The 17,021-nt window shown below is 38.9% G+C and overlaps 1 protein-coding gene across 1 annotated transcript in view; it reads right to left on the bottom strand.

Moving 5' to 3' along the window:
• Positions 1 to 10,206, bottom strand: part of LOC107636443 — an 81,174-nt gene extending 70,968 nt beyond the window's left edge. Inside the window, exon 1 of the mRNA XM_016339950.1 lies at positions 10,135 to 10,206. Within this exon, the coding sequence (XP_016195436.1) occupies positions 10,135 to 10,206 (72 nt within the window). The remainder of the gene's footprint in view (positions 1 to 10,134) is intronic.

The raw sequence follows: 17,021 nt of genomic DNA, 5'->3' as shown, positions 1-17,021 counted from the left end.
TCCATTGCCATGTTATGTTTTCTTTAGGTTGTTGATCATGTGGAGTCATAAAAACAGCTGCAGAATTAAAGTGGAATCAAAAACAGCATCAAAAATAGCACACCCTAGAGGATAGGCTTACTGGCGTTTAAACGCCAGTAAGGATAGCAGAATGGGCGTTTAACGCCCATGCAGGCAGCATTCTGGGCGTTAAACGCCAAAATAGGCAGCATTCTGGGTGTTTAACGCCAGAAATGGCAGCATTCTAGGCGTTCAGAAAAATGCCCAGTAAAGAAGGATTCCTGGCGTTTAACGCCAGCCAGGGTATCTGGCTGGGTGTTAATGTTAAACGCCCAAAGAGGCAGTCAAGTGGGCGTTAAACGCCAGAATGGATAGCATTCTGGGCGTTTAACGCCAGGATGACACAAGGGAGGTAATTTTGTTTCCAATTCGAATTTTTTTTCAATTTTTCAAGTTTTAATTCATAATTTTTTGCATCAAACATATTTTAACGTTTATCTTTCAATTTCTATTTTCAAAAATTAATAATCTTTCCAATTCTTTTTAATTCTTTTTTTCAATTCTTTTCAATTCCTTCCAAAATGTGTTCAAAACTTACATATCTTTTCAAATTGTTTTCAACTCTTTTTAATTTTTCTTGCATACAATAATAAGTTTTTAAAATTAATTGCATCATTCTTCTTCTACTCCCTTCTATCTTATTTTGCTCGAGGATGAGTAAACCTTTTAAGTTTGGTATGGAAAAAGCTCTGCTTTTTGTTTTTTCATTATCATTAATGGCACCTAAGGCCGGAGAAACCTCTAGGAAGAGGAAAGGGAAGGTAGTTACTTCCAACTTCGAGTCATGGGAGATGGAGAAAGTCATCTCAAAAGCCCATCACTAGAAAGAAGGGTGGAGCAAATAGGAGAGCTCATTCATGGATCTCAACAAGAGCACTCTATTACCCTCCATAAAATCAGAGAGGAGCAACAAAGGTAAGGAAGAGATATTGAGGAGCTCAAGCACTCCATAGGATCTTCAAGAGGAAGAACTAGCCGCCCTCACTAAGGTGGACCTGTTCTTTAATCTCCTTATTTATTTTCTTTTTTGTTTTCAGGTTTTATGCTTTATGTTTTGACTATGTTTGTGTCTTCATTACATGATCATTAGTGTTTAGTGTCTATGTCTTAAAGCTATGAATGTTCCATGAATCTTTCACCTTTATTAAATGAAAAATGTTTTCTGAAAAAGAAAAAAAAGTACATGAATTTCGAATTCTATCTTGAAAATAGTTTAATTATTTTGATGTGGTGGCAATACTTTTTGTTTTCTGAATGAATGCTTGAATAGTGCATATTTTTTATAGTGAAGTTTATGAATGTTAAAATTGTTGGCTCTTGAAAGAATAATGAAAAAAGAGAAATGTTATTGATAATCTGAAAAATCATAAAATTGATTCTTGAAGCAAGAAAAAGTAGTGAAAAGCAAAAGCTTGTGGAAAAAAAAGAAAGAAAAAGAAAAAGCAAGCAGAAAAAGCCAATAATCCTTTAAACTAAAAGGCAAGGGTAAAAAGGATCCAATGCTTTGAGCATTAATGGATAGGAGGGCCCAAAGGAAAAAAATCTTGGCCTAAGCGGCTAAATCAAGCTGTCCCTAACCATGTGCTTGTGGCGTGAAGGTGTCAAGTGAAAAGCTTGAGACTGAGCTGTTAAAGTCGTGATCCAAAGCAAAAAGAGTGTGCTTAAGAACTCTAGGCACCTCTAACTGGGGACTCTAGTAAAGCTGAGTCACAATCTGAAAAGGTTTACCCAGTTCTGTGTCTGTGGCATTTATGTATCCGGTGGTAATACTGGAAAACAAGATGCTTAGGGTCATGGCCAAGACTCATAAAGTAGCTGTGTTCAAGAATCAACATAATGAACTAGGAGAATCAATAACACTATCTAAATTCTAAGTTCCTATAGATGCCAATCATTCTGAACTTCAAAGGATAAAGTGAGATGCCAAAACTATTCAAGAGGCAAAAAGCTACTAGTCCCACTCATCTAAATTGGAACTAAGCTTCATTGATATTTTGAAATTTATTGTATTTTCTCTTCTTTTTATTGTTGTGATGAGTGGATAATTTATACGCTTTTTGGCATTGCTTTTAGGTAGTTTTTAGTATGTTTTAGTTACTTTTTATTATATTTTTATTAGTTTTTATGAAAAAAATCACATTTCCGGACTTTACTATGAGTTTGTGTGTTTTTCTGTAATTTCAGGTATTTTTTGGCTGAGAAAGGACTGCAGATGCCGTTGGAAAGTAGACATCTTGGTCTTTCCATCAATATATAATAGTCCATATTTTGCCCGAGATTTGATGTCCCAAACTGGCGTTCAAACGCTAGCCAGAGACCCTTTTCTGGCGTAAAATGCCAAAACTGGCACCAGAACTAGAGTTAAATGCCCAAACTGGCATCCAAGCTGGCGTTTAACTCTAGAAAAGGCCTATGCACTTGTAAAGCTCAATGCTCAGCCCAAGCACACACCAAGTGGCCTCGGAAGTGGATTTCTGCACTATTTGCACCTAGTTACTTATTTTCTGTAATCCCTAGTAACTAGTTTAGTATAAAAAGAACTTTTTACTATTGTATTGAGATATCTATAATTGGACTTTTATGTTACATTTGGGAAGCATGGCCATTCGGCCATGCCTAAACCTTTTTCTCTTATGTATTTATAAGGTGGAGTTTCTACACCTCATAAATTAAGGTGTGGAGCTCTGCTGTCCTTCATGAATTAATACAAGTACTATTGTTTCTCTTTTAATTCACGCCTACTTCTTCTCCAAGATATACTCTCGTACTTAATTCAGTTAAGTCAGAATGAAGGGGTGACCCGTGACAATCACCCACTATCTTCGTTACTCGCTTAACCAAGATCCGCGTGCCTGACAACCAAAAGTGGTCTACATGATGTGTAACGTAGTCATTGGACGACAGCCAGAGTATAGTCTCTTGGGTCTCTGATCCACGGATTTGACTTGCCTCTCCTGACTACAGAGCATTCAAATCCGTGAGATTAGAACCTTCGTGGTAGAGGTTAGAACCAAAAGTCAGCATTCTTGAGATCCGAAAAGTCTAAACCATGTATGTCGTATTCCGAGTAGGATCTGGGATGAGATGACTGTGACGAGCTTCAAACTTATGAATGTTGGGTGCAGTGACAGTGTGCAAAAGGATAGAGAGATCCTATTCCGACACAAGTGGGAACCGACAGATGATTAGCCGTGCGGTAGCTGTGCCTGGTATTTTTCATCTGAGACGAGAAATCCGACAGTTGATTAGCCGTGCAGAAACCGTACCTGGTATCTTTCACCCGAGAGGACGGATGGTAGCCATTGACAACGGTGATCCACCAACATGCAGCTTGCCATGGAAGGGAGCACGCATGATTAGATGAAGACAATAGGAAAGCAGAGGTTTAGAAGCAACAAAGCATCTCCAAACGCTTACTGAAATTCCCACCAATGAATTACATAAGTATCTTTATTTTAATTTACGTTTTCTTTATTTTTCAATTATCAAAACTCGTGACTAATTGAATTTGCCTAACTAAGATTTGCAGGATGACCATAGCTTGCTTCAAGCCGACAATCTCTGTGGGATCGACCCTTACTCGCATAAGGTTTTATTACTTGGACGACCCAGTACACTTGATGGTTAGTTGTGTGGAGTTGTAATGGTGTGATTGCAATTTCGTGCACCAAAGATCCACATCAGTTCTTAGCAGAATTTTTACAGATCTGTGATACTGTAAAGACTAATGGAGTTGATCCTGAAGTCTATAAGCTGATGCTTTTCCCCTTTGCTTTAAGAGACAGAGCTAAATTCTGGTTAGATTCCCACCCTAGAGAGAGTCTTAACTCTTGGGAAAAGCTAGTTAATGCTTTTCTTACTAACTTCTTTCCTCCTCAAAGGATGAGCAAGATTAGAGTGGAAGTTCAAACCTTCAGACAAAGAGAAGGTGAATCCCTCTATGAAGCTTGGAAAAGATACAAGCAATTGATCAGGAGATGTCCTCCTGACATGCTCTCAGAGTGGTCCACCATAGGCGTGTTCTATGATGGCTTGTCTGAGATATCCAAGATTTCCTTGGATAACTCTGCAGGTGGATCTCTTCACTTGAAGAAAATGCCTACAGAAGCAAGAGAGCTCATTGAGATGGTTGCAAATAACCAATTCATGTACACCTCTGAGAAGAATCCTATAAACCATGGAACCTCTCAAAAGAAAGGAGTTCATGAAGTTGAGACTCTGAATGCCATCTTGGCTCAGAATAAGATCTTGACCCTACAGGTCAACATGATCTCTCAACATCTCACTGGGATGTAAATTGCACCTGGCAGTAATCAGAAAGCTTCTCTTGAAGAAGAAGCTTATGATCCTGATCAACTCACCATGGAGGAGGTGAATTACATGGGAGAGCCCTATAGAAACACTTACAACCCTTCATGGAGGAACCATCCAAATCTTTCATGGAAAGATCAACAAAAACCTCAGCAAGGTTTCAATAACAACCAAGGTGGTAGGAACCAGAATAGGTTCAATAATAGACCACCATTCCCATCATCTCAAGGGAATATGGAGACCTCTAAGCAGAGACTCTCTAACTTAGCCACTCTAGTCTCCAGCCTCACTAAGATCATTCATAGTTTCATTAATGAAACAAGGTCCTCCATTAGAAATTTGGAGGTACAAGTTGGTTAATTGAGCAAGAGGATCCCTGATATTCCTCCTGAGACTCTTCGCAGTAATACTGAGGTTAATCCTAGAGAAGAGTGCAAGGTCATAACCATGGAGGTTGAAGCCGAATTGAAGGAGAATGGGAAGGCGTTGAATGCCAGTGAAGAAGCCTTCACTGGGCGTTCAATGCCCACAATGGCAGCAAGCCTGGCATTAAACACCAGTAAGGAACCCTCACTGCGCATTTAACGCCCATCCTGGCAGAAAAGATGGCGTTGAACACCAGCCAGGGAGCACTAGCTGGGCGTTCAATGCCCAAATAGGAAGGCTTTCTGGCGTTGAACGCCAGTGAGGAACCTCTCACTGGGCGTTCAATGCCTAACCAGGCAGCCATTCTGGCACTGAACGCTGTGAAGAACCCCTCACTGGGCGTTTAACGCCCACCAGCCCAGGGAAGCTGGCGTTGAATATAAGAACCGAGACTAATTAATCATGTAAGTAAATAATTAATGTTGCCCAAAATAGGATCCGAAAATTTGGAATGAGAGTTTGAGGATTTAAATAAGATTTTTGGACTCAGTAGATTTTTCTGAGTCAAAAAATGTATTTTCTGCAAAAAACCGAGAAAAATTGCGAACCCGCAGTTGAACTGGTCGAACCGGTTTAAATCTGCCTGGTACATTGCGAGAAGATTTAAAACAATGAAAAACCTTAGAAAAATATTAGAAATGCAAAACCGGGTGTTAATTTTAAAGGTTTGGCCCAAAGTTAGGCCAAATGGGCTAAATCCGCTAACGGGTTGGACTGGGTCCAAGTTGGGCCCAAGCCCAACATATATATAGGTCCATTAATGAACACATTCGGCAACAACACACTTAAACACAACACCACACAGCTGAAAGGGGAAGAAGGAAGAAAGCCCCATTAACACTATTCATCATGAACTTCTCAAGCTCAAAACTTGAGCTATAGAGCTCCGTTCGCCGCACCGTTTGCGGCCACACAATCCTTACGAAGAGCTCTACAAAATCCACCCAAGAAACTGGTAAGGAAGTGATGAACGGAAATTGTCTATTGGTAAAGATTTTTGCAAATAAAATCTCGTTGCAAGTATAGTTCTAAACCAACAAACAATCCTCAATAAAAAATTTGTTTGTCACAAGTACAAATCCCAATAAAAATAAACCGAAGTATCTAAACCTCAGGTCATCTCTCAAGGACTTGCAGGGAAGTGTTCATGTTATTGGTTATGGGACAAATATCTTTGGGGTTTTGGAATAAGGGGCAAGAAATGTAAATAGCAAAATAAATAAGCTAAATACTAAGAAAGCTCTTGGCAAGGAATGAGAATTAGAAGTCCTATCCTCATTATCATCATCAATTATGACAAGAATTGTCCATTGCTCCACTTAGTTAACCTTTAACTATAAAGGAAAGTCAAGTGGACATAATCAACTTGAATCCACAAGTCCTAGTCAAATCTTAAGGAAAGACTAGCTTTAGTGGCTTTCTAGTCAACTAGCAACTTCCAATTATCAATCAACAAAAGAGTTTGATAACTCAAGAGTCTCCAATTACTCAATTCAAACCAAGAGGAGAAAAATCTACTCTAACATCCTTCCAAGCATTTTGTCAAGGACTTGGAAGGATTAAAAGAAAAGCATGGTGAATTGACAACAAGAGTATTAAATCTACAACTACCCAATTATGAAGAAACAATAATAACAACTCAATTAAACAACAAGGGCATATAAAATACAAATCGCATTAAAAGAAAATCCAAATCCAACAATAGTGCATCAATATAGGAGAGACATCAAAAGGGAAATTGACAAGGAAACTAAGAGAACAAGGATGTAACAATAAGAAATTGAAAGGAAAACCAAATGAAAACATGAAATCAAACCTAAATCTAAGAAGAATTAACCTAATCCTAACCTAATTCTAGAGAGAAGAGGGAGCTTCTTTCTCTAGAAAACTAACTAAAGGCTCATCATCCTTCATCCAAGTGCTCCCCCTTGTCCAATCTTCAATTCTGCATGAAATAATCTCTAGAATCAGTTGGATTTGGGCCTGGGAAGCTCAGAAATCGCCCCAGCATTTTCACTTTAATGAGGTCACGTGCGAGCTGCGATGCATATGCATGGGTCATCCGTACACGTTGATTGGCATTTTTACTTCCCACGCGTACGCGTCATGTCACCCGTACGCATCGCCATGCAACTTCACATCCAGGCGTGCGCGTGTATTACGCGTGCATGTCGATGCATGCACTCCAAATCCTTGATTTTCCATGAATTCTCCACTTTGTATGCTTTTCTCTTCACTCCTTTGATCCATTCCTAGCCTTTTCAACTTGAATTCACTAACAAACACATCAAGGCATCTAGTGGAATCAAAGTTGAATTAAAACTAGCAAATTAAAGGCCTAAAAAGCATGTTTTCAAACTTAAGCAAAAATTAAGAGATAATTACAAAACCATGCTATTTCGTTGAATAAATGTGAGAATAATGGAGAAAAATCCACTCAATTCAGCATAAAATGCACCACGAAATAGTGGTGCATCAGGAAGTCACGAAATCCCTCTCAGTTCTTCCTTCCAAAATTTTGAATTCTTAGGGTTTTGTATTGAATGAATTTTTGTGATTTTGGGTGTATAGGTACACTCTAGCCTTTAATTACCTTTGGGTTTGGCCTCCAAAACTGTTGGGCAAGATAAGAGGTCTTGAACTCTTGTGAAATTTTAATTATGATGAACCCTAGGTTGATTAGTTATGATTTGTGTGTATATAGCTTGATTATTGTAAGTTTGGAAGCCTTTGGAATTGAGTTGAAGCTTGTTGGAGTTGATTGGTGGCTTGAATTGTGATTGAAAGCTTGTTTGCACTCAATTTTTGGGTTTTGGAACATATTGGGAATCGGCCAAGGTATGGTTTCGGTTTTCTCTATGTAATATATAATATTTTTTGACACTTAGGCTAGTGACCCATAGGATAGGGTTTAATTAAATTGGTTGTTAGATTGTTGAATGATGATTTATGATGAGTTATGATGGATTGATGATTTGAGTATGTGATTAATTATGATGTTGAATTTGATAAAGATGGTGTAAAATATTTAGATTGAGATGACGTGAGATTGAATATGATGGTTGGTATTGAAAGATTTATGATTGATGAATGTGTTGGTGGAGAATTGTTTATAATGTGATATAATTGATGATTGCGGTTGAGAATAATGAAATGTGACGAAAAAATTTGGTAAGAATGGGCTAATATGACACAAAGGGTATATTGTGATGTAAATTGGAGTTGGAAGGATTTTTCACTTGTTTCATTAGGTTTTATGCATTTTCTTGCACAATAAGTAAGTGATTTGGAGTGGATTCTCATGGTTATGTTAAACCAAGCAACCATCATTTAATTGACACAAAATCATAGGGTTTAAGCTAGAATCAGTTGATTTTATGAATGATTTAGAAACCTTGTGAATTTGGTGATACTTTGAATTTTATGAATGATAAGTTTATTTGGTTGCTTGAAGGAGAAGAAAAGAAAGATACATGAAAGCGTGCTCAACCAAAGTGTGGCCCATGATACTAAAATTGTAGCGCTCATCCAAAGGAGCAAGGGACAACGCTCGAGGACCCAACGGAGCACCCAATGATGCACCAAGAAAGCAAGGATGAGGGAGCAACAAAGAGATGTAGCTCTCACTAATTGAGCGGAGTGTTCACAAATTGAACGCTAGTGACAAGGGTTCGAAGAGCAAAGCTCTCAAGCATAGCGCTAAATGCACCAAACGGAGTGCTCAATTAGCAAGGCAAAGCGCTCAAAGAATGGAGCGCTACGTTAAAACATTTTAACATTTTTGTGGCCTTCATGCAAAGAAATCTAGGTGCAACACTCACAAAATATGGCAACCAAGGATCGAAGAGGGGGCAAGGCGCTACAAGGCTTGGCATGAGGAAATTGCAAGCAAGCAAGGAAACCCACAAAGTGAAGCCAGCAAGGTTCGAAGAGGGAACCATGGAAGCAAGGGGCACTACGTTGGAATTCTCCAACTGAGCGCTATGTGTGAGGCTTGGTTCGAAGGGAGACACACGAAAGGGAGTGCTACGTTTTGAATCTTCACTGAGCACTCCACTAGAGGTAGCCCTTGGTCCAATTTTCAATCAAAAGCCATCTTGGATCCACTTCTTCACTAACTTGAAAAGCTCACTCCAAATTCTGAAAACCAAAAATAGAAAGTGTATAAATAAGAGTTAATTTGATTTGTAAAATAACTTTTGCTCATTTTTAGTTTTACCTTTAGCTCACTTTTAATTTTCAATTGTTTTGAATTTGGGAATTTGGATCAGAGGTTTTCTTTCTGCATTTTCTTTCTTCTGCAACTTTTAATTCTTGTTGTTGGATCTGGAATTGAGATTGAAGAGCTCCATTGATTCAAATTCTGAGAATCATCTTTTACCTCTCTTCTCAATTATTCTAAGAATTGGATCTGAGTTTAGTTTTCTGTTTTCAATTTCTTTCATCTGCAACTTCTACTTTTCTGTTTGGGTTTTTGAATTGAGGTTGAGGAAGTCTATTGTGGAACTGAGTTTCTTTTGCTGTTTTAAATTTCATTTTCTTCTGTAATTTATTTTCTGCTTAATAAAGAGAGTAATTGAGAGTTAGATATGCATTCTAACCTCATTGCTCTTTTTCGATCTTCAATTTCTCTTTAAGGTTTTCATAATTGAATCAAGTTCTCTTGCTGTTTTATTTCTTGAAGCAATTTTCAATTTCTGTTCTTGCTACTGAGATCCAGACTCAGAGCTTTCTGATTTACTTTAGTTTGAAATTCCTTGTTCAATTCCAAGTCCCAGTACCCAAATCCTTTTACTCTTCAAGCAATTTACATTTTTCAGCAATTTAGATTCAGCAATTTACTTTTCTTGCACTTTAAGTTTCTGCAATTTACTTTTCTTGCAATTTAAGTTACAGCTCTTTTACTTTCTTGATCTTTAAGTTATTTGCAATTTACCTCTTCTACACTTTATCCTTTTGCTCAATTTACCTTCTACACCTTTATTTACTTGCAATTTAGTTTCTGTCAATCAAAATCACTCAATTCATCAAATATTCACTTAACTAAATTCATCATCTAACTAAAATTGCTCAATCCATCAATCCCTGTGGGATCGACCTCACTCTTGTGAGTAATTACTACTTGATGCGACCCAATACACTTGTCGGTGAGTTTTTGTGAGGAAATCTGATTTCCACCCATCAAGTTTTTGGCGCCGTTGCCGGGGATTGATATAGATTGACAATGATTAAGTAAGGTGATAATCTAGATTAAGCATTTTTTTCTTTGTTTTTCTTTATTTCTTTTGATAAGCACACTAACTGTTTAAAATTTTACTTAAGCTAACACTAACTCACTCTAGCAGTAGAGTGGTGCATCTTGGTTTCTGGTTTTGTGTTTATGTCAGGAGGAAGAAGCGACGAATCCATACCGTTTGATCCTGAAACACTTTGAAGGTTGAGAAGAGAAGCAAGAGATGGAAGGGAATCCCTCTAATCCACCAGAGGGAGTGGCCAACAATGGCCAACCCCAAAGGAAAATTCCAGCTTCCTACATCTTTCCCAATGCAAGACACTGCGGGAGCAGTATACTCACCCCCAATGTCCATGCAAATAACCAATACTTCTATGCTCATCAAAGGCAACACCCCCCAGCTCCCAAGAGAGGTGTCTTGGAGCTTGAAGGTGTTGACAGCATCTTAGCACAAAACAAGCAGATGCACCAACAACTTCAGCAACAAATGGAGCTGATGGCCAGAAAAATTGATGGACTGCAAATTATTGCAGTAAATGCACAAAGCCCTACATTCAACTATGAGCAACAAATCCCTGAGCAGGTGCAATACATGAATAACACCTCAAGTTTGTTCCAACACAATTTGCATGGTAATGCACACAACCCATCCTGGAGGACTCATTCTAACTTGAGGTGGGGCGAGCACCAAAATCAAGGACAAAGGGGCTTCAACTATAACAGCCACAGCAACACAAACAACCAAAGCCATTCATCCAATAATACCAACCAATTCAAAAACTCACAAAGCACATATCACCAACCCCATAACCACCAGAATAACTTTTCCACATCCACATTCTACCCACAAAATATTCCCGCAAATAATTCAAACAACTTCCAGCAATAACCATCTCATCTCACACAACTACAACCATCTCAGAGAATCTCTAGACTAGAGATAATGATGGAGAAACTCATGAAAAATCAAGTTCTGGCATTCAAAAACCAAGAGGCCTCAATTAGAAATCTTGAAAAACACATGAGGGAAATAGCTGAGCAAATTTCAGAAATGGGTGAGAAGAGAGCAAATACCCCCTCCCCCCAGTATCACTGAAGACGACCCAAGAGACAAAGGAAAAGCCACAAAATCGGAGGATTGCAAAGCAATCACAGTAGGAAGTGGGAAGACTATGGGAAAAGAAGCCATCATCCAGGAAGAACGCAATAGAGAAGCTCCACAGGAAGAGGTAGAGGGGAGAAGTGAAGGGGATCAGAAAATCCCCACTGAAGGCTTCTCACCAGGGGATAAAGTGATGTTAAACACCCAACCAATGAAGGTGTCTCCACAATTATCTGAGTACTATACTGTGAACCGAATCCTTCCACTTGAACACCTAGAGATTATCAAAGAAGAGGCCAGAAGGAAGTTCACAGTAAGAGGAGAAAAGCTGAGGCACTATGATTTTCAGCCCCCATGAACAAAGAATGAAGGATGTCAAGCTAGTGACATTAAAAGAGCTCTTGTTGGGAGGCAACCCAACCAGAGGTAGTTTTCTTTTCCTAACTATTTCAATAAGAAGGTTAAGTAGTTTTATCTGTATTGCAAGGAGCTAAATTTGGTGCTGCACACCAAAATAATTTAAGGGTGAATGAAGGATGCTAAGTTTGGTGTTCCACCAAAAATCTCATTTAAAAACACATTTCACCCTCTGCATAATTGGTTACTAGCTCCAAGCAATAAGGAAAACCACTAAACCACTGTCTGTTTTCTAGTTTTTAGCTTCATTACTTTCAGCAAAGGCACAAGGTTTCATATAAATGGTTGACTTGTTGCATAAGAAAAGGAACTAATTTTGGTGTTCACACACCAAAGTAAGTTCAAAATCTTACAAACAAATTCTACATATTAACCATTTGCCTAAGGGCTTGGGAAACAAGCAACTTCTAAGGATTATGTAGGAAAATATTCAACCTTTGAAAGGGATATGCATCATCATCCAAAGGAGATACAACAAAGAGAAATAATGAGGACAGAAGAAAAGCTGAGAGACATGCCCACCAAGTTGTATTGACACTTAATCCTTTTTACTGTGTTTTAACTTGAAGATTCCTATATGTCTTGCTGAAGTGTTCAATTAGGTGTAAGTGGAGATGTTTGCCAAGAATGCTAGCCTGCATTATGCTTATTATCAATCATGTGTTTAAATTCTGTTTTGTTCCCTTCTGCATAAATAAAAGAGAAATGTTTGATATAGAAAAGTGATTGTCCAATGTTGTAGAAATTAGAATGAAATTCAGTGGTGGTACTTGTTTGATTTAATGGTTAGCTTGATGAGCGGATATTTTATACGCTTTTTGGGGTTAATTTCATATAGTTTTTAGTATATTCTAGTTAGTTTTTAGTTTATTTCCATTAGATTTTAGGAAAAATTCATATTTCTGGACTTTACTATGAGTTGTGTATTTTTCTGTAATTTCAGGTATTTTTCTGGCTGAAATTGAGGGAGCTGAGCAAAAATCTGATTCAGGCTGAAAAAGGACTGCTGATGTTGTTGGATTCTGACCTCCCTGCACTCAAAGTAGATTTTCTGGAGCTACAGAACTCGAAATGGCGCGCTTCCAATTGCGTTGGAAAGTAGACATCCAGGGCTTTCCAGCAATATATAATAGTCCATACTTTGCTCAAGCATAGATAACGTAAACTGGCGTTCAACACCAGTTCTCTGCCCAATTCTGGCGTCCAGCGCCAGAAAAGGATTAAAAGTTGGAGTTCAACGCCAGAAATGGGTCCAAACCTGGCGTTGAACGCCCAAAATGGCCTTATGCACGTGAATTGCTTAAGTCTTAGTCCTAGCACACACCAAGTGGGCCCCAGAAGTGGATCTCTGCACCATCTATCATAGTTTACTCATCTTTTGTAAACCTAGGTTACTAGTTTAGTATTTAAACAACTTTTAGAGACTTATTTTTGTATCTCATGACATTTTAGACCTAAACTTTGTACTCTTTGACGGCATGAGTCTCTAAACTCCATTGTTGGGGGTGAGGAGCTCTGCTGTGTCTCAATGAATTAATGCAAGTATTTCTGTTTTCTATTCAAACATGCGTGTTCCTATCTAAGATATCCATTCGCGCCTAACTATGGAGAAGGTGATGATCAGTGACACTCATCACCTTTCTCAATCCACGAACGTGTGTCTGACAATCACCTCCGTTCTACATCAGATTGAATGAATATCTCTTAGATTCCTTAATCAGAATCTCTGTGGTATAAGCTAGATTGATGGTGGCATTCATGAGAATCCGGAAAATCTAAACCTTGTCTGTGGTATTCCGAGTAGGATTCAGAGATTGAATGACTGTGACAAGCTTCAAACTCGGGAGTGCTGGGCGTAGTGATAGACGCAAAAGGAGGGTGAATCCTATTCCAGCATGATCGGGAACCTCAGATGATTAGCCATGCTGTGACAGAGCATTTGGACCATTTTCACAAGAGGAGGGGATGTAACCATTGACAACGGTGACGCCCCAACACACAGCTTGCCATAGAAGGACGTGCGTGCATGAATTAGAGGACAGAGGAAAGCAGAGATTCAGAAGACAAAGCTGCACCAAGTTTTTGGCAGCGTTGCCAGGGATTGTTTCAGTTTGGACAACTGACGGCTTATTTTGTTGCTTAGATTAGGAAAAATTTCTCTTTTTAGTTTAGAGTCTCTTATTGTTGTCGTGTTAGAATTTTAGAATCCTTATTTTCCTTTTCTTAAAATCTTTTTCAAAAGAAAAAAATAATTTTTCTATTAAGTCCTGTGCCAAACTTTAAGTTTGGTGTTTTCTTGTTGATTTATCTGTGTTTTTCGAAAATTTTAGTTTGATTTTCTAAAAATTTTAAGTTTGGTGGTCTTCTTCATGTTCTTGTGTTCTTGTGAGTCTTCAAAGTGTTCTTAAGTTTTCCTTGTGACTTGATCTTAAAATTTTAAGTTTGGTGTTCCTTGGTGTTTTCCCTCCAAATTTTTCGAAAACAAGGAGCATTAGATCTAAAAATTTTAAATCTTGTGCTATTTTATTGTTTTTCTCTTTTCTCACTAAATTCAAAAATATCTTTTCTCTCTAATTTTAAAACAGATTTTCGAAAATTATTTTTAAAAATTCAGATTTTTTTTTAAATTTAAAATCTTTTCCAAATCATATCTTTTTCAAAACTTCCTTACCACTTTCTCTCCCCTCATTTTTTTCGAAAATCTTCACTTACTTTTATTTATTTTATTAATTTATTTTATTTTCGAAATAAATAAATAAATAAAAAAATTTTATTTTCTCTATTTTACATCATCTCCCTTTTTCCATCATGGATCTAAGTGGAAATGAACAGTCCAGGAGGACTCTGGGGTCATATTCTAATCCCTCTACTGCTTCATATGGGAGTAGCATCTGCATACCCTCCATTGGAGTCAGTAGCTTTGAGTTGAATCCTCAGCTCATCATCATGGTGCAGCAAAGTTGCCAGTATTCTGGTCTTCCACAGGAAGAACCTACAGAGTTTCTGGCACAAGGACATGGAAACAGCTGACAGAAAAATTCCTGAATCAATACTTTCCCCCAAAACGGATGACACAGCTAAGGCTGGACATCCAAGGCTTCAAACAAGGAGATAATGAATCTCTTTATGATGCCTGGGAGAGATACAGAGAGATGCTACAAAAATGCCCCTCTGAAATGTTTTCAGAGTGGGTTCAGTTAGACATCTTCTATTATGGGCTTGCAGAAAGAGCTCAAATGTCCTTGGATTACTCAGCTGGTGGATCTATCCACATGAGAAAGACAATTGAAGAAGCTCAAGAGCTCATTGATACAGTTGCCAGGAATCATCATCTGTACCTAAGCAGTGACCCTTCCATGAAAGAAGAGGTTAAAACAGCAACTGCTGAACTCAGTCCTGTAAAACAAGCTGCTGAATTCAATCAGCAATTGGACTTTCTAACAAAGCAGTTAGCCGAATTCAAAGATAGACTACAAGAAACAAGGATGGCTAATATACATATGGACGAACAGTTTAAGCAAACAAGGCAGCAGCTGTCAAGGCAAATAACAGAAGAATGCCAAGCAATTCAACTAAGAAGTGGGAAAACATTAAATATCCCACCTCAAGGCAGCAAAAAGCCAAAAAATGAGCAAACCACCCAAAATTCACCTGAGGACAGTAAGAGCCCAGGGAAAAGTAATTCTGGAACTAAAACGCCAGAATTTTAGTGGAAGGCTAGCGCTGAACGCCCAGACCATGCTCAGGACTGGCGTTCAACGCCAGAAATAGGCAAGGATCTGGCGTTGAACGCCCAAAATGGGCAAGATCTGGTGCTGAACGCCCAAAATGGGCACAGTTCTGGCGTTCAGACGCCAGGAACAGATAAGGAGCTGGCGTCCAATTTCACTTCAGCTTCTAACCCTGGCACTCAATTGCCAGTGAGGGATCAGACACACACAAATGCTGATAACAACCCCTCTAAAAAGGCTTCTTCAACCACTTCTGTAGGCAATAAACCTGCAGCAACTAAGGTTGAGGAATACAAAGCCAAGATACCTTATCCTCAAAAACTCCGGAAAGAGGAGCAGGATAAGCAATTTGCTCGCTTTGCAGATTATCTCAGGACTCTTGAAATAAAGATTCCATTTGCAGAAGCTCTTGAGCAAATACCTTCTTATGCCAAGTTCATAAAAGAGATCTTGAATCATAAAAAGGATTGGAGAGAAACAGAAAGAGTTCTCCTCACTGAAGAATGCAGTGCAGTCATTCTGAAAAGCTTTCCTGAGAAGCTTAAAGACCCTGGGAGTTTTCTGATACCATGCATATTAGAAGGTCAATGCACCAAGACAGCTTTATGCGATCTTGGGGCAAGCATCAACCTAATACCTGCATCCACTATCAGAAAGCTTGGCTTAACTGAAGAAGTTAAACCAACCCGGATATGTCTCCAACTTGCTGATGGCTCCACTAAATACCCATCAGGCGTGATTGAGGACATGATTGTCAGAGTTGGGCCATTCGCCTTTTCCACTGACTTTGTTGTGCTGGAAATGGAGGAGCACAAGAGTGCTACTCTCATTCTAGGAAGACCCTTCCTAGCAACTGGACGATCCCTCATTGACGTCCAACAGGGGGAAATAACCCTGAGAGTCAATGATGATGACTTTAAGTTGAACGCTGTCAAAGCCATGCAGCATCCTGACACATCAAAAGAATGCATGAAAGTTGATCTTATTGACTCTTTGGTAGAAGAGATCAACATGGCTGAGAGTCTCGAATCAGAGTTGGAAAATATCTTTAAAGATGTTCAGCCTGATTTAGAGGATTCAGAGGACATGAAAGAGCCTCTGAATATTCTTCTGGAAGAAGAAAAACCTCCTAAACCCGAGCTCAAGCCATTACCACCATCCTTGAAATATGCATTTCTGGGAGAAGGTGACACTTTTCCAGTGATCATAAGCTCTGCTTTAAGTTCACAGGAAGAGGAAGCACTTATTCAAGTGCTAAGGACACACAAGACAGCTCTTGGGTGGGCCATAGGTGACCTTAAGGGCATAAGCCCAGCTAGATGCATGCACAAAATCTTATTGGAGGATGATGCTAAACCAGTGGTTCAACCACAGAGACGGCTAAATCCAGCCATGAAGGAAGTTGTGCAGAAAGAGGTCACCAAATTACTAGAGGCTGGGATTAATCCTATTTCTGATAGCCCCTGGGTGAGCCTTGTCCATGTCGTCCCAAAAAAGGGAGGCATGACAGTGGTTCATAATGAAAAAAATGAACTGGTTCCTACGAGAACAGTTACAGGGTGGCACATGTGTATTGACTACAGAAGGCTCAATACAGCCACCAGAAAGGATCATTTTCCTTTACCATTCATAGACCAGATGCTATAAAGACTAGCAGGTCATGATTATTACTGCTTTTTAGACGGCTACTCAGGCTATAACCAGATTGCAGTAGATCCTCAGGATCAAGAGAAAACAGCAT

Source organism: Arachis ipaensis, chromosome B04 (genome assembly GCF_000816755.2).
Source record: "Arachis ipaensis cultivar K30076 chromosome B04, Araip1.1, whole genome shotgun sequence".
In the NCBI taxonomy this organism is placed as follows: Eukaryota; Viridiplantae; Streptophyta; class Magnoliopsida; order Fabales; family Fabaceae; genus Arachis; species Arachis ipaensis.
The sequence above is the reverse complement of the archived record's forward strand: the minus strand, read 5'-3'. Positions and strand labels throughout refer to the sequence as shown.